Here is a 25997-nt window from a genome sequence, read left to right on the forward strand (position 1 = left end):
TAAAAAAAATATATCACTTGATGATATAGGCTGACGGAATTTCTTCGCCCGGAATCGCTTTTTACGTACAAAGATATATCATTGAATTTAAATATAACATACCCATAGTAGTAATCCAATCAACACCTAATATACAACAGAGTGGTACCAACTTGCCTACTTTATTTTTCATCAATTTATTTTTAAAAGTATACTAGACATTCTTATCTTTCACCACTTTTCATCGTTCTAAAGAACTAACTACTAGATAAATTACCTACCAGACACTAATCTCAATGTTGAATATTTAAATATTGTTATTGCTTAACAATGTGATGATTAAATAAAAATAAATAAATAATGAAAAAATATAATTTGTAGCAATACCAATAACTAATAACAGTATCTTGAACTTATTTAATTTGTATAAATCTAAATCAAATAAAATTTATCATGATACTATAGCAATTCATATTCTTAATATTTCAAATCTTAAAATTATGTATTATTATTTTTTACTTAGTTAACTAAAAAACATTAGATATTTTTAAGTTATATAAAGACATGTATGCCCATACTTACGTTTTCTAAAGGATTGACAACAGCAAATAGAAAACCACCATCCATAGAATTGAGTTTGAAATTAACCACGATGGAAAATTCAGAGTACAATTTCTCAGGCAGGAATAATCGATACGGTGATTTTATATCAGATCCTGGTTTAATGCCAAAGGCTGGAAAACCATCCTCCCCGCTATCAAAGTACAACTGCGGGTCCTCAAAAGGAACTTTAATGGCGGTTTGAAGATCATGTTCGTCTGAAAAATCGTAATAAATTTAATTTTTAGTAAAAAAAAAAAAGAAAAAGAACATTTATAAACTTGTGATATTAATATGATACAACATTTGATAGACTTTGAGAGTATACTTTAAATTCTCAAACTAAAAAAAAAATATTAGAATGGTTTTTTTTCAAATGCAATGTTTATCATGATAATTGAGGTAATTTTTAAATATATCTTTGAAACTAGCATAGGTTTTACTTTAGCATATATATTTTTTTTTTATAAATCTGATGATTAATTGATCGTAAACTATGACACGTGTCGTAAGACTTTGGCATGGGGGTCATCTTCCAAGACAAACACCACCGTCGTTCTAAGTATACTGTTCTTTTCTGTAAGCTTTTGACTGCTTGTTTGAGTGAATAAAAATACGTGCCATTTTTTTTTTCATCTTATTTTTTTTATTTTTGTTTGTATACTTGTATTGCTTTCGCCACTTTCATGATATTTATTTTGATATTAATTATATTTACGTATTATATTATAATATATTATACATGCCAACATCGTTATCGAGGATGCCGCCTCCGCCAATTTTCGTATCATATGACTCGGCCGTTGTCGAGTCATAAATTTATAATACATACATAAAATAACCGTACAGCTGACATCATTATTATTATTATTATTATTATTATTATTATTCATCTTCACGTGAGTCAGATTATATATAATATATTTATATATATATTACGTACATGAATTACTCGTGTATACACGCATGGCTGAAAAGACATCTTCACATCAAGGTTGATAGATATTTATTATTATGCCCAAAATATACAACATGTATGCTATGTACACCTGTATAATATTATCTTTAAATTAGCATAATATATATGGTTATTATATTTATTAAACTATTGGTCACCATCATACCTTCAGGCATTGTGCATTGCTCATTCAGTAGTGCTATAGTAATAAATGTTAGATTAACTTACTGTTTATCTGACGAAACAATAATACCTATTATATGTAATAGTTTTTATACTCTAAATTTAGGTTGATGACTAGGTACTTAATATTGATAGTAATTAATAACAACATTTTTTTATCAGTATTCATCAAACAATATTAAGGAATAAGGAGTTAATATAAGTAAATTATATAAATTATAATAATTAATGAGTTTGAATTATGTTTTATCATTGTTTGATTTTAGACTCGTATAAAATATAGATCGAATCCTAATAAGAAATATGATAGTTTTTAAAAATATCGAATAAATAAGAACACATTTAAAATTTCTAAATGATTCTTAAGAAGAACAACAATTTTTTTATTGAATTTGTTAGATAAAACATATAGTTTAGATCAAGAAAATATATCCAAAATTCAATAGTATACAACTATTTTCAACTGACGTTAGCAAAAATCTGATAACCAATAAAATATGACTCCTTCTATCCGAAACAGCTGATTGGCTATAAATTAGAGCGAAAGCCGTGGCTGCAAGCAAGTTTGACGTAAAATAAGTAACAACAAATAGTAAACCATTCAAAAAATGGACACAATAATTTATCTAAAATATCATGTTTTGATCAGAGACATTTCAAGGCTTTTCAAACTGAACAATGAAGTAACAGTAATTTATAAATAGGCATGAAGCTGTGCAAATTAATTAACCAAACTAAGACTGTTAGTTGCTAACATGATAAATATAATTTTATTTATTTATTCATTTATTTTTATTTTAATATATAAGAAAACATATATTAATATTTTATGAACTGTATTAAAACTGAATACCATAATTAATATACCACTTACTAAGTCTCAGATTAGGTAGTCTCAGTGGCACTGAGACAAATTTATTTATACTTATTAAATGATCATGTACATCATGATATGATATGTATGATCATTGGACATCGAAAATGAAAGTTTAAATAAAATATTATTAAACAAATATCAATAAAATAATAAATTTCTAAAAAAAATAAAACTTTTATCTTTATCGGTTACAACAAAGTACTGAAAGTAAAATATTAAGAAACTTAAACATGGTTAAAAGTTAACTGTTGTTTTCTGTTGATTAGTTTTACTTTTTGGAGACATCTAAAGTTTTAGAATCTGAGTGTGGAAAGAAATCTATAGATTTTACAATGAAGTGTTCGCTTTTTTTTAGTTTTATATGTAATTACTTTTTAGAAGGAGTGCTCACAAAGTTTCATATAGGTTATAAGGTCGACATGAACGGTACTTAAAGAACTATATTTGTAATTTTCAAGTGTTCCATTTTTTTTAGTTTTCTTGAATATTTAAATATAATTTGTGGAAATACTAAAGATATACCTCGAATTTTTACGTTAGATTAAAATATTATTCTCTTGTTTACCTATTATAAACTTATTTTTTAAATATATTTATAAAATTTTATAACTATTATTAATTTTTTTTAACTAAAAAACATTGAACAATTATTTAATATTTTAACAATCTAAAACCCAACTTTGAAAATCTGTTGTACACGATTTTAAATATAATTAAAATGTATATTTTTAAATACTATAATTTACATAATTTCTCATTATAATATATTGTTAATTTTTAACACTAATCATAGTATTTTTAATACAAATTAACAAGGTGCAATATACACCATATAGTCGTGATTTATGTATAAAAAGGTTCATAAATATTTATAATTTGTAAAATATTTTTAAATGTCTTATTTTTATAGCCCTATTGTTATTTTAAAATTTTATAAAAAGCATAATATTTTATCAGGTTCATTAATTACCATTGTACCAATAACCTAACACTTTAATAAAAATAAAATGTTTGTCTTTTTTTAAAATTTATTATTGATATAAATACGCTTATTTTATAATATACTAGGTGATTTTTTTGTCGAACAATATTTATTATTTAAAAATCTATTAAAGTTTGTAAAAATTGCAAAAATAAATAAATAAATAAAACATTATTCTTATAAAAATAATATATTTCTTAAACATTATTTTATCTTTATAGTTTTTTTATTGTTCGCATGACAACATGAATTTTTCATTTCATATCGAGGTTAAGATATATAAAAATCGCAATTTTCCAACAAATTCAGAATATAAAGTTAAAAATATATTATGTTGTCTTTAAGTTAAAGTTAAATTTAAAAAAAATATTAAATCATATAATACCAAAAAAAAAATTGTTCTATTTAGACTGGACAATTTTTCAAAAACACTAATAATAGATATTGAAACAATAAGTGTTCAATAAAAAAAAAAAAAAATCACTTTAAATGTAAAAATATAATATAAATGTATAATTATAACTGTGTTATATAATGTAAACAGTAAACACACTATATAAAAATAAAATAAAATATATACGGTGATTAAAATCAAAGTTCAATTAATGTAATTTCAATAGTGTTGACTGTTGATAGAATATTTTAATAAATTTAGGAACCTAACAAACGTAGATATGAAAATTACCTTAGGTCATTAATAAAAAATATTTTTTAAAACATTAAAGCATATTGTTTTTTATACTACAAATGCTTCATATCATAATACAAGTAATAATTTTTCATTATGTCTACACTCATTTAATTTTATATATATCTAGATTATAAGTGTGTGTGTACTTTTAGAAACAATAGACTACGTTAAGTATCTTGGTATATATTTTAACTATACTCGTATATTAAAATTTGTTGAACTTTTTTATCATGTAAATAATCTCATTAAAAAATTATTTTATAAGTTTTGTATGATCAAAAGAAATGCTAGATTCTAAATCTATTATAATTATTAATTTAGCTCTAGCGCAATCTCTTTTTGTTTTGGTCTCTCAAGAATAATTCTCGAAAATTGATGTTCTGTCTAAAACTATTCATTTTTCTATTCAATTTATTCTTAATAAATCTAGATTATATTCTTCTAAGTTCTTACTTAATGATTTTGAATTTAAGTTGTCTACTATTACTTAAATTTATGAACAGATACAATATCGTTGTGAACGTTTTACCTTTTTACAAAGTTATGACGTTTATCAAAGAATTTTTTTTTCTTAGCCACAAAATGAACGATTTTTAACTTTTTTGGCTACGTTGCTAAGTTTAAATAATTTTAAATATGTATACATTTCTGAATTTTATTTTGTCTGGGGATTTAATAAATATATATATATATATATATTTTTTTTTTTTTTTGTAATAACTATTCAACATGTATAATACTATTATATTATAACTATTTATAAAATAATACAAAATAAGTGTCTGAATTAAAAAATGTACTACTGTTATATAATGCATATACATTATATAGGTATCACAAAATAATAGTTTTTATTTTATTTATTTTTTTTTAATTTTTTTCATGGTATGAATTTCTAGTTTTTAGTAAATATAATATTAGAGATTTGTGTATTTTATAATCATTGAAATTGTTGACTGTTGATTCAATTTTAAATTCATATTTTTTGGCCATAGGATTATATTATTATACATTGATTTAATTGAATTTATTATTATCAAAGTCCTTGCTAGTGTTTGTTCTAAAACTTAAATTACTACGTACGAAACGAAACGAACATGACACGAACGAATCATGAATAATACCTACTTGACTGATACGAATCGAGCTGGTTTTTCATTAAATCAATATACCTAAATTTAGAAAAAGTATTATAGATAAATATGTTAGTATTTATTCTAAATCGTACCTATATTATTGTCCTGCGTAATAGCAAAAACACTTAGTTGTCATATACTTGTTAACCTTATATTATTTGATTATTTAAAAGTAAAGCAAAATGTGGACAAATAATTTTAAATAAATGTATTATTATATTACTATAATTATTGACTAACACAAAATCTAGCGACGCCGCACAAATATAGACAGGTATCTAATTATGTTCCCAATTGCGTTTACAATCGTAGATCATTCGTATGAACGACTTGTTTTATTATATAATAATATGTTATATATTTATAGTTAATATTTACATTCAATTTTAGCATACTCATTATTATATTTCAAAAATTTAAAATAATTATAATTTAATTATACTCTTTAATAAATCTAATTTATGGACATTTAGTTTTATAATTAAAATAATTTCTTTACTTCTCAAAATAAATAGTATTAATTGTAATAACTTTGTTAATTTTAATAAACTTAAGTATTTTATTAGTAATATTTTTTACTTATTTTTAAATTTTTAATTATTTTATATTCAGTCCTAATATTGTATTTAATATTTTTAGTTTTGTTTTAATCTCATTTTTTAAGAACTCAGTTTAATCGTAAAATGCATTTTTGCTTATTGGTTTGTCTTATAAATTATCTATTTTTATAATACTATATATATAACTATATATATGTACCTATGTATGGCTGTTTTTGTCGTTGTTGTTTCTAAATAAATATTATTATTTATTATTATTGTGGTGTAATGTATAATATATTTCCAATGTATGATTTAAGTTAGTGTCATTTATTTTTACATTCACTTACATACCAATATTTGAACTTCTGTATTTTGTATTTTAGGGAAAAAAATCAAACCAAATAATTGAGAGAGAAACCTTTCAGATCACAACTATAATGTACTAGATCCTTTTACGCTGGAAAATCATTGATAATTGGGTCTCGCAATTAAGTTAATTTATTAGAATATTGGACCCGACGGATTTTTTTCAAACAAAAAGCTTTTAGATGAATAAGATGAATAACGACTGATGCGTCGATGCCAATTAAATTGTAAAAAAAAAAATAAAAAAAAAAAATTCAAGAAACTTAATTTTAATTAAATGTTAAAACTAAAATATTAATGGAATATATCATTTCTGAAACACATAATAATATAACATGTTATATTACACAAATAGCAGAATATACACCAATCAATAATTTTATTTATTGTAATTAATGACAGATTCGTGTGAACTATATTATAATATAACGATTTAACGTTCCGAGACAATTTTATGGTATCGGAAAATTCTGTATTATTAGAGTGGGCTTGTTACACGAGAAATCAATGGTAGGGTACAAACAATTATTGGTGTACGGCAACTCAAAATGAAAAAAAATCTAAAATCCTTTAAAATAATTTTAACACGTGCCTTACAACTGTTAACGACATGACGACAAGCGTAGAAATATATCGAATGATTTCATAAAACGACAATAAGAATAGGAGTAGAAAAAAAACACAACTCGAACACGACGATCCTTTTAATATTATAGTAAGTCGACGTTCGATACAATAAAAACGATTCATCATAAGGGCCACCGACAAGAATCCCAAACGACTCTCACCATTTTGATTCAAAACGCGGGATGTGACAAAAATAAATTATTACTGTGTTTCCACAGCAGTATGTCTTCTTGGATTATAAAACGAATGTGTGTGTGTCTAAACACTAAACAATCAAGTGGTACGGCGGTGGCTTATTCTTAATACGGTCGGGACTTAGACAATATTATTATAATCGTTATTCGATTATCGCGAGATTATTATAATATCACACTTGCGTTGGATCATATATTATATGAAATATTTCAATATTTACGGTATAATAAATATTAAAATTTCGCCTGCTTGGAAATAAAATATGTCGATGAATAGAGCTAATCAGGTCTGAGCACAGATCTAAAATGAAGATCTATATTAATTTTGTATCACACAGTTATATTTTTAGATTACAAAAGTGCCACAAAATCATATAATATTCAATTTTTTCTGTATTTATATAAACATTTTCTTTCAAACGATAAAATTCGATTTTACGAAGAAGAAAAAAACTGGAAAATCGCGTTTTTATGATCGTGGCTTACGTCGTGTCATGGCAGAACCGCATCACTAGAGTTAAGCTTACTCTCTCCGCTGTTCGCATCACGTACTGTTCAAAAACCGCGGTATAATAGTACGATGGTCTGCCGATTATAGTAAACGGATGACACGTGCCGGGATAAGTATAATGTGTGCAAGGATACACGACTAGAACACTCGTCCGATAACGACTTTAACGGCACCGAAGTTTTCTGCAAGACAAACACGACCCCGTTCGGCGTTAAATAAAACGGTCTCGGCGTCGTCAGAGTTTCAAGTATCTAATTCGGCGGGTTCGTTAGGCGCAATGCGGTCTCGTTGTAATAGAAACGAAGACGACGACGGCAACGGCGAAGCTTTTGCATTGCAAGTGACCCGAAAAGGGTTTCGACGCATTGTTTGCGTTGCGTCTTACGTAGATCACATTCACACACGTACGCCGCCACCATCACCACCACCACCACCACCGACGACAACGAGGTATATAACATATTTTATACTATTTACACTTCTCGTTTAAATGTCGTCGTCGTCGTCGTCGTCGTCGTCGTCGTCGTAGTCATAGGTTACCTTTTAATGTTTGTACACCTACGTGTATTGTATAATTATAATAGTATCAAAGTCGTGTAGGTGTGTAAGTATGATTAGCACATTCAGGCATTAGGTAAATGATAAAAAAAAAAAAAAGAATCAAACAAGACACATCAACCGAGAACGCCGTCTCCGTCGTTATATTTGCATAATTTCGAGTCTACTAGAGTGAAACTGTAGCGTGTTCTTCCGGTTCGCCCGTTTTACACCGTCGACCTTACAGCCTTACCGTACGACTATATTACGGAGACATTTGTAAGTCAGTGAATTGTCTCCTTATCGATCATGTGGCTAAAACGCTGCCGCCCAGTACCAGCATCACGTATTCATGTATAAGTCCATGTCCGACGCGGTGCATTTATGAGCGTGTCACGTGCACTCTAACCTAATCACTTGTGGTCGTACACTATACGCCTAACAATGAAATTATATCCGCTTATTGACAATAATAATAATAATAATAATATTATAGTATATAAGAAGACAATATAACATTCCCCCGTATTAACTTGCACAGTCAAAGTGTATATTTTGAACAATTCGACCAAATCATTAAACATGTGTACAGTTTAATGATAATACTTAAAAAAAATATAGAAGTTGAAAAAACTAAAAAAAAAATTCTGTTCGTGTAAAGACGCGTGACATTTCGCGTGAATAGTTTCAAGTACAATATTTTTTTAATGGCGATTGAACCAAATTTGTGCAGTATAAACTTGAACTTTAAGGAACAGCAATAACTGAAAAATATCGGTAGCCACGTAGCTATCCGTACTATATACAATTATTCATTAAAATTGTTGTTATTTTATTAATGATTAGGTTTTTTACAACAATGATAGATATAAACCAGTTAATTAATTGAGTTTTTTCAGAAAAAAATAATTGTGATATAAATATTTACGCCATTTTACATTTAAGAATAGTAATATTATTACTTATTAGAAACGACTAGTTAGAGCTTGGAAATATTAAAACTTTATTATTGAGCTAAATAAACATTATGAATGTACGATATTTATTTATGAGGTATTTTAAAAAATAAACTATTTACGAAAAAAATATTTTCAATTTACGTAATTATTATTTAAACTACGAGTATAATATGAGGTGTTGGTGAAGCCAATAAAATCTATAAACGAGTTTAAAAAACACTTCATGTTATTTATATTTATATTTAATGGTAAAAATATTAGGTAAAAGTCTAAAAATGTATTCACAAACATATTAAAAAACTATTGATAAACTTATTTTTTTATTTTGTTTGTAATTTAGTACTATTAATTAACAACTTTAACTATTTTGCATCATTTTTAAAATAAAATATAAATAAATAAATTTATTTTAGTCATAATTTTTTGTGAAAAAAATCTCTTTAATAATTTCACTTAATAAATTAATTTTTAAGTACTCCTTTATCTACTACAGAATAAAATTAATTATATATGTATAACATAAAATATATGAAAATGGTCCATCTTCGAAATTGTTTTTTATGAAGACAGTCTAGCAGAACCAGAGTTTAAAAGTTTTTTAGCTACTACCAACATTATTATTACTCAAAATACAAAAAATAAAATAATATTTATATATTTTGTACCAGTTATATTCTACTATAAATGTATTAAAAATTGCATTTTTACCATAATTATCACACTGAGCGATATTACTAATATCGTAACATATTTATTTTATACTTCCACTTACATATAAAGTACAATATGTTCTCTATAAAAAATTGTACACATAATATGATCATAAGATTTATTACACGTACACATAGTAATAATATGATTTTTTAAAATATGTATCCATAATTTTTTTTTTATTAACGAAACGAATATTTACAATCTGTAAATAACAAAAATATAATAAATAACACAAATGTATCCATAACTAAGATTAAAAATAGGGAATACCTATTATTTTTCAAGTAGATCTGCGATTATCAAAAGACATTAAAATATTATAAACCAATAGTAATTTTGAAAAATAAAAAACGATTTAAAATTTATTTTTTTAAATTTTTAATTATTAGCATTTTGTTTTTTAAATTTAATTTAATAGTCATTTAATAGTCCTAAAATAAAGCATGTTCTAATAATTTTACTCCTTTCTTTTATGAATGTAGGGAATTTATTTCTTATTTAGAATATTTAGAATCTGAATAGTAAGTAAGATAAAATGAAAAAATGGAGGACTTGGAATTTATAAGGTATATCTTGTAAAGCTAAAAAATCTACCCTGAACCCAGTTGAAAACGTTGGATACTATGTAAGGTTACCTGGCCAATGATTTAATTAATTGTTTAAAACTAGTGTTTTTTATTATATTTCAAAAATTTTCCACGAAGTACTTCATACATTAAAACCAAAGAGACCAATGACCGTTAGAACAATAAATAAATAAAGCATAAATCATTTTGATTCAGTGTTTATCAAAACTTATTAAAACTTGTAATAATTCATAAAAAAAAAAATCATTCCTTTCAAAAGTTAAATAAATAAAACTGAAGAACAAACAAAAATGGAATTACGTAGAAAAAATAAATAAAGATGTATCAACTGGCTGCCATAAATACATTTTGATGTAGTGTTTATATATTTTAAAAATTAAGATGAACGTCTTTAGCGGACAAAATGTTGATTCTTTTATTATTTTTTTGATAGAATTTTTAATACACATAGAATAGATCAACATTTATGACAAACTATTGTTTCTCAATAATTTATAATATGCAAATTAAATCTACAGCTTAATAATACTCGATGACCGTAAATATCGCTATTAATCATTCATTTTTTTTTAGCTTCAAAAATTTGAGATAGATTTTTTTTTTTATTGGATAACAATAATATTATAATACTGAGTCATATTTGGTTAAGAAATGGTCAAAAATTAATTCTTAAAATACAATATTCTGAAGTAATAATCAAATATACAAATATATTTTAATTTAAAATGAAATTAAAATACGGGAAATTATAAAAACGTTCAAAAAATCAATAATCTCTAGACCGTTATCAACTCAATATCAACACTCATAAGAGAAGGGGTTAAATAATTTATTTAATAAAAATAATAACGGAGATAAAATAAAATGATAATTACAAATATTAAAATAAATACCATTACTACATTACCAGATTTTCATATTTAATTTATAAACAAATTTGTACGAAGGGTGCATATTAAATAAGGCTGAAATGTCGACGTTTTCTTACGCACAGACGTACTGGGGTTAAAAAGAGTTGAAAAGAACCAAATTACATCAAACCCACTCGACTTAAGCGCTCGCCGTTGTCTTTACTTTAATTTTCGTACATTCAGATACCGTTATGAAATATATATTATTCAAAACTGGTGCTTATTTAATTCAACGCTCAATTATTATGAACTGTGTATTATACAAATCATTATATAAGTATAAAACAAACGAGCCATATACTTAGATCAATTCTGATAATTATGAGATAATTAAATACATAACACAGCATATTCCTCCGTGTTCAATTATGTGTGTTCTTAAAAATGTCATTGTGCTACCCTAAAGTCGTAAAGAAGCGAATCTTATTGACCAACGAGAACTTGAGATGTCTTACACAATTTATTTTCATAATATTTTTTTCAATTCAATATTTATTAAAATGAAATAATATCTATAAAATAAACATTAAACGATACGTATTATAATGTACAGTTATTATTTTTCACGATAGCGTGGAAACATACTATTCCATTTCGAAAGCCTCAACAATTTACGACGTAGATAATTCAAAGAATAAATACCATCAGATAAATAATAACGATTTAAACGAAATTAGCTCTATTATCAATGTTCAGTAAAATATTAGTAGATGTCCACTGTTCAATCATTAACACAATATTACATACCTATTACCTACGTCTTTTAAAATAATAACAAGTATAATAATATTGTAATATATTATTTTTATCATGATTTAAATAATTTTATCGGAATGATGGTTTTTGGAATTTCATTTTTTCCCTTCAAGCCACGTGTCTAACTGTCACGTGGTTAAACGGTTGTTAAAGCGAAATCGCGTTTAACGGTTAAAAAAAAAAACGCTATTCCTTAGCCGTTTTGTTTTACTTCCCAACTATTTCCGATATACTGAGAAGACACGAGCGAACAATACCGAAATAAATATTTTTAAATCTCCAACAGTAGTTGAAACACACGTACAGTGTACGTATTTTATTATAATAAACATTACGGCTCGTTTGCAGTTCAGTAACACGGTCTGTGCATTAAATTGTTATTCCGTGTATTTCCGCAAGCGGATAACGCGCGGCGAGTCTGCGGTGGACACGAAAGTTTCCGCTGTGGAAAAATCATTGGGCGACGACGATGAGTGGGTATAAGATGGTAGGTAATATGGAAAATCCACTATTCGGATGATGATGGCGTTTAATAATATTATAATGCGTCAAGAGACGATGCAGAGGAATCGTTAAAAATCGAATGCTTATTAGCGTGACGGCAGAACGTCGTTAAAAACCGTAGACCCGGCGTCGAGAATAAACTGCCGGAGAAACGACGCCGATTTATTTACGGGATTATCAATTTTTGCCACCACCCGAGATACCAATCTCCTTGTCGGTCATCAATTTTCCAGTCGAAAACCCGTCGGGAACAGGGAGAAAAAAAATAAAGTATATATATATAACGATAAGTAGTCAAAAGTGTGGTGACGGTCGGGTGTTTCGTCGACGGGCGGGAGACGGGTAGAGGACAAGAGGTAAGAGTGACCTGTACATGTCGTTGGTTCATTTGTCCGGTGTCCCGTAAATCTGGACGGAGGATCGATGTTTCTCGACGTGGCCTTAAGTCGAACGGGAAAAACGTATACCACATGCCATTTATAGGCGAGCGGTGGCAGCGGTCACAGCGAAAAGTGTTGGACGGCAGGTACAGGCGGTGTGACTTGGCCGTGGAAAATAATTAAATTCCACACAAAAGGGTGGAAAGGTGTGTAGAGGTACCGACGCGGTGCCGGACGGGCGGGAGTCGCATCCGTTGTTGACGTAATTTATCAAACGATCTTCCGGTCGGATTTGAGCATTTCCCGAAAAGCAGCTCGTGCAGGAAATGAAACGGTGCAAAAAAAAAACACAAGCCGTCGCGGCAATTCGACAACTCTCGGTTGACGTGTATATAATAATAATAATAATAATACTTTACGGCTCGAGAAATGAAACATAAAAAAAAAAAAAATTCATACAATAACCGTCGACCAGTTGTTGTACTCACGTCCGATCGTTCGCCATCTATCATACGATTATGGCATGCGTCGACGCACGCCACACGTGTCGGTTTCCAAGAGATGGCGGTAACGTATTCGGTAACTGCCACCGTTCTCGTACCGTTTGCTGTAATAATTATTTTGACATTCGTCGGAATTTATTATCGTTATTAAAAATATAACGACGTAATTATTTGGTTTATTTTATTTAACAGTCGTGGTCCGTTGTTAAAAAAACGACCGAATCGTATGTAAAAAAAAAAGAAAAAAACCGTTTGGTTGTTATATTCATGGTCATTGTGGTCGTTGTCGTTTTAGTCGTCGCTCTTGCAGTATATATAATATCGTGTACATAGTATACATACCATGGCTCGTAAATCAGTAGTTTTGTTGGTCGAAACTCTTTTTCGAGATAAAATGTAGCAGAAAAATGGAAAGAAAAAATACAAAAAAAAAATCGGCGAGAAGTTTTGAAAAATACGCACAGATAAATAACTTTTCTTCTTCTTGTTTTTTTTTTCGTCACAATCTTGAGTTATGGCGCGACGGACTCGATGAAAACTGTGAAATCCATTGTAACTTAGTATGCACTCTTATACTCGTTTTTATTTGCGCTCCATAAAAAAAAAATCACGATATTCATATTTCATTCACACAAACGTACAACAAATTATATTAACATAATTTTAAACCTTATTAAGAAACATAATATAATATGTCCTATTCTTTGATAATTGTAAATGTTGATGAACAAAACGAATGTAAATTAAATAAGTTTTTAATTTAAATTATATTTATGTGCGCAAAAAATTCGTAGTAATTCCATTTTTATGAGTTAGTTGTTTTAATTTTCATACCGACTTATTTAATTTTATCATCACATTCATCTATTACTGAGCAAAAATTAATTGAACCTCAAAAAAAAAAAAGAATATAATTTGATAAACGTGGTATTTATATGATGAAGATAATTTTAATATATCATTTTGAATACTATTTATTTTAAAACAACAATTTTGAGAATAAAAATGAAACTATGATTTAATCAGCATAATTTTCTTAGTAGATTCTTTTTTAATTATTAAGCACTATAAATTAATTTATAATTTATAGGAATTTATATTTAAAATGAAAGCAAATTTATGTGAGTATAATAGCAATATATTTTAATATTATAATCGTTTGTTAAGAATAAGCATTTACGAAGTTTCATTATTGGATAGTTCTTTCTCTTCTCTCAAGTCCTCAACATTTTTAAAATATAGTTGATTTATTTTATATTAACCTTATAAATTTATTGATTTATGCTTATTTTAAAATTATATTTACTGACTATAATAAAAAAAAAAAAAATCATTAACAATGGAATCTTTAAATTTAATATTATAGATAAACTGTATATTCCTAATAATATATTGGTTTATAATACTAGTTTTACAAGGAAATATCAATGGTAACATTTTTTCATGTTAACACGAAATGCTTGTCAGTTAAAAATTAGATAAGTGAATTTATATATTTTGATATAATGTATTATGTATACACATTAAATATTATATTATATTATTATCCAATCATTATTTTTTTAATTATATGCAAATAAATCCGTAACTTTAAAATATTTATAATTTAATATGAACGGAATAAAGCACTAAGAGTACTTGACTAATAACAATATTTTATAGGCGGCATATATTTATATATTATTTGAATTTTCAACCATCGTGTATCATTATTGCATACACGGAACGCCATGTTTAAATGTTTCATTTGATTGCGATTTGTGTAACTACTATAAAAACAATTGTTGTAAAATTTAGCTATAAATTCATTTTAATTGATATATTTATAAATTCCAAATAACTAAACCCGTTGAAATATTCAGTATTATATTTTAATAAATGAGTATAACTTCATTACAATATGTTGCTAAGTGTAACACACAATACAAATTATGGCGTCTGAAAAATATATTAAATATAATATATATCATACAAATATAGCAAATCTAACAGAATAAAACTATACAATTTCATAAAATCTTTATATAATATACGTTTATACGTAAGTAAAATTGTATTTTAATTCACTTGTATCACAACGTATTTATTACGCGTGATCACCGATCAGACATATTATATTTTAAATGATCACACAAATGAGATTGAGGTCGATCTGTATGTTTATATAATAATTGCAATAGTGTATTGCTATTTAATAAATTGTTTAACGATCGATTTAATTGCTAATCAATTTCGGTCGTTCCGTCGAAACGCGTATAAAATATTAATAGGATTTCGACATGGTCCCATTTCGCAGGATTTGTAGGAACCTTCTACCGTAAAAAATGCATATATATAAGTATACAGCTCGAACGGATCAGATCACGTCCGCTGTGATTTGCGTCAATGTGATCAGCAGTTAAACGCAAGGGTTTAAAAGTTGCGCCAAAGTAATGGTACGCACCAGGGCTGGAAGCGCCTCGGATAAAAACCAACCTATTATAATATACTTAAGAGTTAAGGAGCGGTTTTTTTTTTTTTTTTACTATAATTATTATTATCATTCAAACGCATCCCTCGGCAGTAACGTAAACGGAGGAATAATAATTACGGGTATTATCCACTTAACGACCTCTCCTGAGGGATTCCCGCGCGTAAATCGGGCTCTCTAAAACCACAGACTTCGCCGTACACATTATATCGGTCGAAATGAACGGGACGCCGTTTAGAGAAAATAGTGTTTAAAGTGTTGATTCGGCCGAATATGTTTCAAAATACGTCATAGGTCAATATAGCATTTGACTTTAGGATGATGCATACTGTTTATGGCGTTGAACGACGTTCGATCGGTTGATTGATCTTATCTTCGAAAAATCGTCGTTTTTCCTCTTCGTAGTACTATTAATTTGACGCTATGAGTTTAAAAAACGTTGACTAATTTGTTGGAATGGTAATTGTATGTCATATAAATAAGTTGTGTGTTTTTTAAATGTGCGAAGAATGAACGCAGCTAAGGTGTTTTTACAGAGTAATCGACAATGAAAGGGTAGTAACAAGCGTGAATGATATAATTATAATGATTAAAATTTAATATTTTAAAATGTATGAAATTTAACTGAGTATAATATATACTAAATTAAATATAAAAACTTATATTTAATATTCTTGTTAAGTATTTATCAAGGAATCTTAGTTTATTAATTTAAAATTAAAAAAAAAATGCTCTTAATTATGATTTTTATATAACAATGTTTTCCAAAACTCTTTAAATGATATAAAAAATCTAAGTACCTATTTGATAATATGGTCCTTAAAAATTTCAAAAATCAAAATTTTGTGAGCATACTTGATGAATCGATGTGTATAAAAAGAGCGATATAGCCCCATGAGCACGTGACTGCCATACCGAGAATAAGAAGTCTTGAAAATTGTGGGTTGCGCAATATTCAGCGAACATACACACACAAAAACTTTTCTATATCTATATGTATTATAATATAATCGCGTGTCCTAAACAAGTGCAGCGGTATTATTCAAACCAATTCGGATGAAAACGGAATCGTTTGTTGATTTTAAAACGCACGTACTTGGTTTCCTACGATATTTGTTAAATAAACAGAAAATGTACAATGATCCGAGAAAACCCTGCGGCGGTGTTTCATAAATTATAATATATTTGTGTATTCTGAATTCGTCACTGTAGTATTACAATAAATTATGATACTATCGACTTAACTTTTAATTACCAGTACAACAATGGAAACCGTATCCGTATGAAACAATAAGGCGTTGAAATTAAAATTTTCGGTTCTGCGTCTTTCGACGAGCATATCGAATTCGAAAGACGAAAGTTTCAAAAAAATTAAATAATTCAAACGTAATTATTATACATGCAACAGTCTTGTTGGTTAGGTTATAATATACTCTCTGTTGAAATTATTATCAACCGTTAATGAATTTTGTCACAGTAACGGATTTAGTGGATTAAACAAAATACATTTCATTACAAATCACGTTTAACAGATTATCTCGAACATATTATTATACTATAATATATAATACTAGATCGACCATGCGGTTATGGGAGTGAATCCGTATAAATAAACCACATCAAACGCACGGGGCGAATTTTCTTTTGAACCGGCACAATATTGTACGCGTATAACAATAATAATAGCTATCGGTAGCGGAAGGCTGGTTGAATATTTGCCAACAGCAGACGTTCGGGTGTTCCCGCCGGGCAAATGACACTAAATCAAAAGGCTTACCTCTGAATAATTGAGCGCGAGTACACACCACACTGTATTGTGTTTAAACAGTGAGCTCGCGCGATGACTCACGGCACAGTAAACGCATCGGTATAATATTGTAAAATCATAATGATAATCGTAATAATAATGATAATAGAGAAAACCGGCGAGCGCATCAACGTTTCCGTCGAGGCCAATAACATCAGAATAATATTATACCAGCTAGGTAGGGACCGCATTAGAATATACTGAAAACTATCAAAAAGCACTCTAAAATATATGTAGCTAAAAATGCCCCGTAAAATGCCTTTTTGACTTAATGATGCCCATAAAAAGTCATTCACATTTATTTTATTTTAGTTTTTTTTTTTTTTTGATAGACGAGAAAGCGAGAGGAAAACGAAGATTCGACTTTCAACATTCTTCACAATCTTGTATTATAATTGAACAAATAATAATAAAAACAAAATATTGAAATTGAGCATGAACAATGAACAAACAGTAAATTTGAAATAGATGTGCGATCAAGATATCACTCTAACTAACCGATTAATCGTTACTCGTTTGCGTCTAGGTACCTATAATTAAGCTCCAAGACCTCATCCCATAAATACTGAAGATAAGCTTATCGCATTCATAAAATAGTTGATATTTGTCATTGATGAAAATACCTATAAAATATTAAAGCAAATCAGTTTATGTATAGAAAAGATCATTTGAAATTGTCTAATATTATCCGTCACATATAAAACGTGTGTAATGTGCAATAAACAAATATGGCTTAAAAATAATAAAACGTCTAAAAAATATAACGGAAAAACGTGCACGATAAAAGTTTCACATACGAAGTATCCGTTACGTGAAACGAATTACCCATGTGATTTTGTATGCATTGTTTTAGAGCACCTGAGTACAATGCACTTTGCATTATAATCTGGTCCCTTATATTATATCATAACGATACAGTACATGGCACGTGGCACGGTCGCCATGACGACGAGGGCGCAAGTTACGGTTTTCGTGATACCACATAATATTGTAACAAAAGCTCATAACATTAAAATAATAACTGCTACGTCGAACGATTACGATGTTACACATCACGGCGACACTCACCCGTGTTTTTCGCACGAATCTTCGAATGCTGTTGTTGTATTATGAGATAAAAATTCGAGTAATATTATCAATACGGTCAGCATTGTTAGTCACCACCGTAGTATCGTATCTATTTATTTATTTTTGAGTTTTTTTTTTCTTTAAGGTTAGATGAAGTAAAGGATTTCGTTGTATACATACCTGGCACAAATTTTTCATCTGCTAATTCATCGACGGCTGCACTGAACCTGCACAGCGTTGCACAGACAACGATAAACGTCCACCTGAAATCAAACGTATAATATTTTTCTGTTAAAATCAGTTTAAAAAAATCAAACGACCGCTGACAGTAGATTTAAACTATGAATAGCGTAGCAGTATAATAGAGAACTACAGCGGTGATTGAGCAAAACCGAATAAATAAAATAAAGTCCGAGAAACGTTATATTATTATGCTTTCATCACGAACTCGCTAGGGTATTAAATGGTTGACGTACGTCGATGTGACGGGTTTGATAGATCAAATTGTCGACCTAGATAATAATAATATATCATATGATTGTGATTTCTGTAACAACATTCTAGTTGAAGAAAATGTAATTTCATATTTGATTCGATTTAAGTCCCAGATTTACTTTTATAACATCGAAATACATCTTAATATGATATTTTTCTCTCTTTTTTTTAGAAATTAGATAAAATGTCATGATTTTGACACCATTAGTAATTATATAGCAATTTTAAAAAAAGAAATTGAATAACCACATATTTTTGAAACGTTCATTTTCTAATAAGAAAATAGGCAACCGCTTTGCTACATTTCATATGTATAGTACTGTAATAGTTAAATTATTTTGATTTAACGAGTAATCGTTCCTAAAGAAAACTACTCTAAGTAAAGACTATCAGCAAGCCTATAATCATATTTTTTAGATTTTGAACGAAGTAATAAAGGTATTGATTTTACAATGATGTGTTTATTTATTTTTTTTATATGTGCATACAGCATAACTTGTCGGAATAATGCTTCAATTCAGTTTCGAAGGTAGTTTCTGATGGCAAAGTGAATATCCTTGATGTATTAATCAGATCAAAAGTAAACGTTTTCTAATTTTCTAACAGTTTTCAAAACAATGAGAAAAACAAAAAATAAGTGATGAAAAAACGGGAATTTTCACGCAAAACCAGTTTTCGATCAAATCGATTTTTTTATATGATTATAATTCAAAAACTAATCACTGTAAAGTGTTAATACTTGAAATTTTCACCACATGTTTATATTAGCATTATTTATACACGGTTAAACTTTTTTTGAGCTATTTATAGACAACTGAAATTTTCAATTTTATTTTTAAGAGTCATTAAAAAAAAAATTGTATATTTAAAAAAAACTTGAAAATTTAATACAAGGTTTTTCATGAGTTGTTTTTATTGTAGTTAAAAAAAAATTAAAAATCTTTTTTTTGGAAAACATTTTTTTATAAGCGTTTATAGTTCGAAGTATGCCAAAATCGCAAAAATTTGCTACTAATTTTATAGTTGAAAAATCATAACATTTTTTGGGTTTTAATCTTAAGTTAAAAAATTCAACACTAAATTTTTCAGAAGTTTTTCTTCAAATAGTTATTGAGAAAACTCGAAGCATAATTATAGGAAAATTTTTAAATTTGTTTGAATTTTACAAAATTGCGTAATAATAACGATTTATCCTCAAACGATTTTAAATATTTGTTATTTTTCAAAAAGTATAAGTCGTAGATGCTTGAAAATTTCACCGGTTACTTAGAATGGCAATTTCTTTACATAATTTAATTTTTTAAATTTTAGCTTATTCCATACGTTTAGACAATAATAATAAAATAACTTAAATTTTGGTGTATTCAGGTCATTAAAACATAAACTACCTTTTTCACGAACCACTGGAAGTTATATCTTAGGCTGATAAATCATTTCCGTTCAGAACCGTTTTTCGTATACAATGGTTGGTACCTATCATTGGATTCAAATTTAATACAATATCCGATATAGTGACTTACTGTACAGCAGAGCGTGACTCACTTTACCACTCTTTTTTTATTTGTATTAATTTTTATTGTAGTAAATTGATTTTAAGGTATCACATATCAAACTTAAATTAAATTTATACGAGTATTTTACCTTTAATGTTTTAAATTTATTTTTTTTTATGTTTATATTGTTTAATATACCTACTTTGTTTAATTTGTACTGATATTTTAATGTTATGCTATATTATATTATGATAATAAGAGATAACTGATATTATTTTTTACCAAACAAAAGGATAATATAATTTAAATATTTTATGACAAGATAATATGTTAGTAATTTATAGTATCACAAATGTATTATAAATGATCGAAGTATAGGTTTTTTTTTTGTATATTTAATATACAATGATATTATAAAAATCTGAATAAATCCACTTATCATATTTTACGTGGTATAACTTTTTTTATTTTATTTTGTGCTCTCTCGTTGCCTTTTTCTGGACATATAAACCAATCCAATGATGATAACTATTGACCGCATCAGAAGTCTCAACACTATTGGTCCCAATGGGATCAAATATGTTTTCTTTGAACCTTTTTTTATATTTTTTTATGTGTAAGTATATAGCAAAAAGTTGGAAGTATACCTTCCCAATCTTATTTCAGTAAGTGCATGTATAATAAAATATGTGAATCAAATTTATGGTTATAGACTATAGTAAATAAATCTTAAACAATAACTTCAAAATTATTGTATTGTCTTAAAATAAGTTTAAAAGTGTTCAATTATTTAATAATATTATACTGTTTGCGTGCACATTATACAAATGTAAAAACAAATACAAATAATAATATGTTGTTTAGTCCAGGCGCGGATCCAGAAGGTGGGCTAGGTGGGCCCGGGCCCATCCTAAATTTTCAAAAACAATCATTTTAATTTCGAATATTGGCATTTAAGTTGTTATTTTCGAATTTTTTTATAAGTTTTAAAATTTATTTTATCGTATTAATTATAATATATTATATATTTATTAATCGTGTATGGAGAGTAACAAAACAATATTATATTCTAGATTCAATCATATTTTTTTTGTTTTATCTTTTGTGGTTAAATTTAAGGGCCACCCAAAAAAATTTTACTGGATCCGCATCTGGTTTAGTCATAATATAATACAATTTAATTTAAAAGCTACTAGCCACCCGGATTATTGTCCATTAATCAGAAATTTAACTAAATGGCATGGAGTTCACAATATGTATTGTGGAAATATTTATATGTGCATTTCACTGATGTGCAAATTTTTTATTTTAAATGCAAATAATTACTTATAAGTTATTATTAAAAGTCACGACAGACTCGAGTTATTAACTTCTAAAGTTTAACTATAATATTGTGATTAACGATATTTGTTATCATGAAATATAATTATGAAGGTGATATTTAAAAATGAAGTAATCTGTATTATGTCATAATCTTTGGTTGAAAATACAATGGAGACCATAAATATGTTAATAATTTAATATATATCTTATAAATAAGCAAAATATCCACAAATGTGCGTTTCTGTTGACCTCAGATATGATATAGGTTTAACGATAGGTAAGGTTGACACTTGAAAACCGTGACGAAAAATTATGCAATTAAAATGTCAACTCTGGAATGCCGATGAACTGGAAATGTTGTAAAACTATAAAATTAACTAGGTAACTAAATTACATACTTACGCAAGATTTTATCTATTTTTAAAATATCGCAATCATTAAAATGTCGTGTAATTGGAGAATTAATCCCGTAAAAATTGAGTGGATAATCAATACATATTCTATAGTGTGTGTTTTTTAAAAAAAAAAAAAAATTATTGGACTATTTCAACAATCTGTACATTCTTAGTGCAACAAACTGAAAAGATAAAAACCGAAATTGAAAATTGTATAGCTTAGATGGAGTGACCGTCCAGCGACAGTACTCTGGTTCTATAAATATTTTAATTTGTATACAACATTTGATTGTGCGTAGTGATATCATATATTTTGTGTGCATTTAACCAAATACTTTTACCAGTGCGAAGAACAAAAAAAATAACCCAACTACGTATATCTATCGTTGATGTAAAACGATTTAAACATGTGCAATTAATTCTTAACTTAGAGTCTTGCGACTGAGAGATTTGTACCATCATTGTGTATATTGTGTTAGCAAACTATATTATGTATAGAATGTTTTAAAATAAAAAAAATATATTACATCAATTCATGTATGTAGAAAAAACATAATCAAGTGTTTCTGGCCAACTGCCTGCTATTACGATTGCCGGTGGCAATGCACGTTTTACCGTATAGCCGAGGTCCAAAGCTAAAATGATCGGCCGACACGTTTTTATACATATTTTGGAGAAATACTTATAGGGCACATATTTTACCAAAATACCGTTGCCGAAACTAGACGATAGCTACTATTTCGATGACTTGAAACTCGCCCATCACAATTGCTCACACGATATTACAACGAATTAATGGACAACACGATGTTTCACCTATACAATTGATTCGATGATGACACCAGTTCATAAATTGTAATGCGAGACGTATTAATTTAATATTATGACGTAACGCAATATCTATCGCGATGTTTGGTGGGATGACTAATAATATTTTTGCATCGGTGTTTTGTTTTATAGGACGCAGATAATTATAATTTAAAGATTAAAAACGAGTAGTCGATAACTTTTGGACGAAAAGAGTGAACGAAAAGATTTTAATTTAAATGCTAATTTTAATAGGCTTTGGCAAGCGTTGGTAACGGATTCATAATTTTTCAAAGTTTCGCTCCCGATTTAGTCTCTGACTATGCATTAATATACGACGACTACGTCGGATGAGTAAAAAATTCAGAAAACTTTTCTTTTTTATGCATTTTCTTCCAGTGATTTTTCTTCACCGATTTTTTTTCTACTTGTTTATTATAAGACTACGGAATAAACCTAACCTTGTCAGGATCGTCGTACTATATACGATTCACAGAATTTATATATTTTATTATAAATAATAATTATGAGAGTCACACATCATTAGAAATATTTTCGTGACATGTTAATTGCATAGGCTTACGCTCCTACAGTAAATACTCGGTGATCATGGAATTAAGACTTAAATAAATCATTTTAATTGTTCAGCCTTTGAATTTTAATACATAAATTTTCCAGAAAGAAACAAATGTTGTAGCATTTTTATCAGACAGTTCATTATTTTGTTTTCAAATTACAATATTCTGAATTTAGTATTATTAGTTATTTATTATTATAAAATTCAGCATTATTATTATTTATTATTTTTAAACAATAATCAGAATACTATACATATAAGAGTATAACTGTTTGGTATTTTCCTGTATAATATGAATCCTTTTTGTTTAATTCCTAAGATGCTTTTATATTTAAATGTGAGGTCAAAAGTAAGAAGTAAGTAGTTTTAATTTAAAAAAAATCAGGTAAAATCAAAAAAAAAGTGACGGAAAAACGGGAATTTTTACGCAAAACCAGTTTTTGACAAAATAGATGTCTTGTTGTAACTCGAAAAAAATGTTGTATGATAAAATAGGTACCATAATACTCTAATAGTAATTTAGATAAACGCTTCCGGGATTCGGTTAATACCTGATTTACATGATAATTATAATATGTGTACAATTGTCCAAAGTTGTGCGTACATGCAAAACATGCACATCATCTACAACCAGTGAAAATCCTATTTTCTATCATTGTTTAAAAATGTTATGTTTAATGTATTGTTTTTTTTAGAAAAGCTAAATGGATTAGCTATGTTATCAATCAATTTGAAAGATCGCATTGAAAGTAATCAAGTAGGTATTGGAAAAATTGACAGTAAAAATTGAAGTCTATCTTTAATATTGTGAGATTAAAGTTTTACATTTAAATGAGTTATTCTTTTAATAAATCTATTACAATAATATATAAGTATACAAAATTAATTAAACCTGTATGAGAAATTACTAAGTAAATTTAAGACGTGTTCAATTAGTTTTTTTTTTTTTTAACTTCTGATTATTGCTTTTGTCAGTTATGTCCACGAATCACTCCATGATGATGTAAGTGGTGTTTTTTTTTTATTTTGCATATTTTTACATATTTTAGACATAATTTATACTACTGAATATTTTGAATGTAATATATAATATTGCATATTTTGACTATACAAATACGAAAAATACATGTTTCATTCTATATAAATTCATTATTAGACGTTTTTACGTCACATGATGTCGAACAAAGTTTGAGTAAATATAAGAATATATTAAAGTCTAACATAAGATAATTTAGTTAAGAAAATTTTAAATACCAGATAATTATTTTGTGTAATTTATTTAAACAGCTTTATATAGCTAAGAATAATATTTTATTAATTTTATTAAAACATGTTAATTTAATTTTTTTTTTGTATATATCACATTTTTGTAATACGAGTATATATAATATTAATTGCACATTTTCGTATATTTTTAATTAGCCAAATTCATATTTTACAATTTTTTATTGCATATAAATCTTAGCCTTGCATATAACCATACTATAATTTGTAATATTTAACGGGCTTTTACTCAGATAACGGTTTACCTGACAATACGCATATATCAATTATATTTACATTAATCATACCACATGCGGTGATAACACGATTGCTTATGTAAATTAATAATAAAAAATTAATAACTGAGCCAAATAATAAGTCACTTAATAGAATATTACACTATTCATTTTACCAGCGGTGACACGCATAACAAAAGTAATAAATTATATCTAAATGTTTTCAAATTCATATTTTCGTACATTTTGTATAACACATTTATAATGTTTTTTATAATGTGTATTATGTACACTGAAATATTATACTAAAATAATCAACATAATATAATTGTAATCTTCAGATATATATATATATATAATAAAACGTATGACATTTTTTTATGTTTGGTAGGTATTTTATATTTATTGTTAAAACCGTTGTTTTTTTTTTAAATATTATGCTGAGTTGACTTTACGAGACTACCCTAAATCGTTCATATAACCTCTATTTATATTTTTACCCTTAGACAAACACACGCTATCGATGAAACAATCGTTATACTCATTAAATCAATCATTTATGTATA

General features: G+C 27.2%; 1 protein-coding gene across 1 annotated transcript in view; it reads right to left on the reverse strand.

Annotated features, from left to right (window-relative positions):
- The window catches only part of LOC114130372 (collagen alpha-1(XV) chain), a 245455-nt gene that overhangs the window by 202272 nt on the left and 17186 nt on the right, over positions 1-25997 (reverse strand). The window contains 2 exon segments of the mRNA XM_050198517.1: positions 562-797; positions 19023-19105. Coding sequence (XP_050054474.1) covers positions 562-797; positions 19023-19105 — 319 coding nt within the window.

The sequence above is a fragment of the Aphis gossypii genome, chromosome 1 (genome assembly GCF_020184175.1).
Source record: "Aphis gossypii isolate Hap1 chromosome 1, ASM2018417v2, whole genome shotgun sequence".
NCBI lineage: Eukaryota > Metazoa > Arthropoda > Insecta > Hemiptera > Aphididae > Aphis > Aphis gossypii.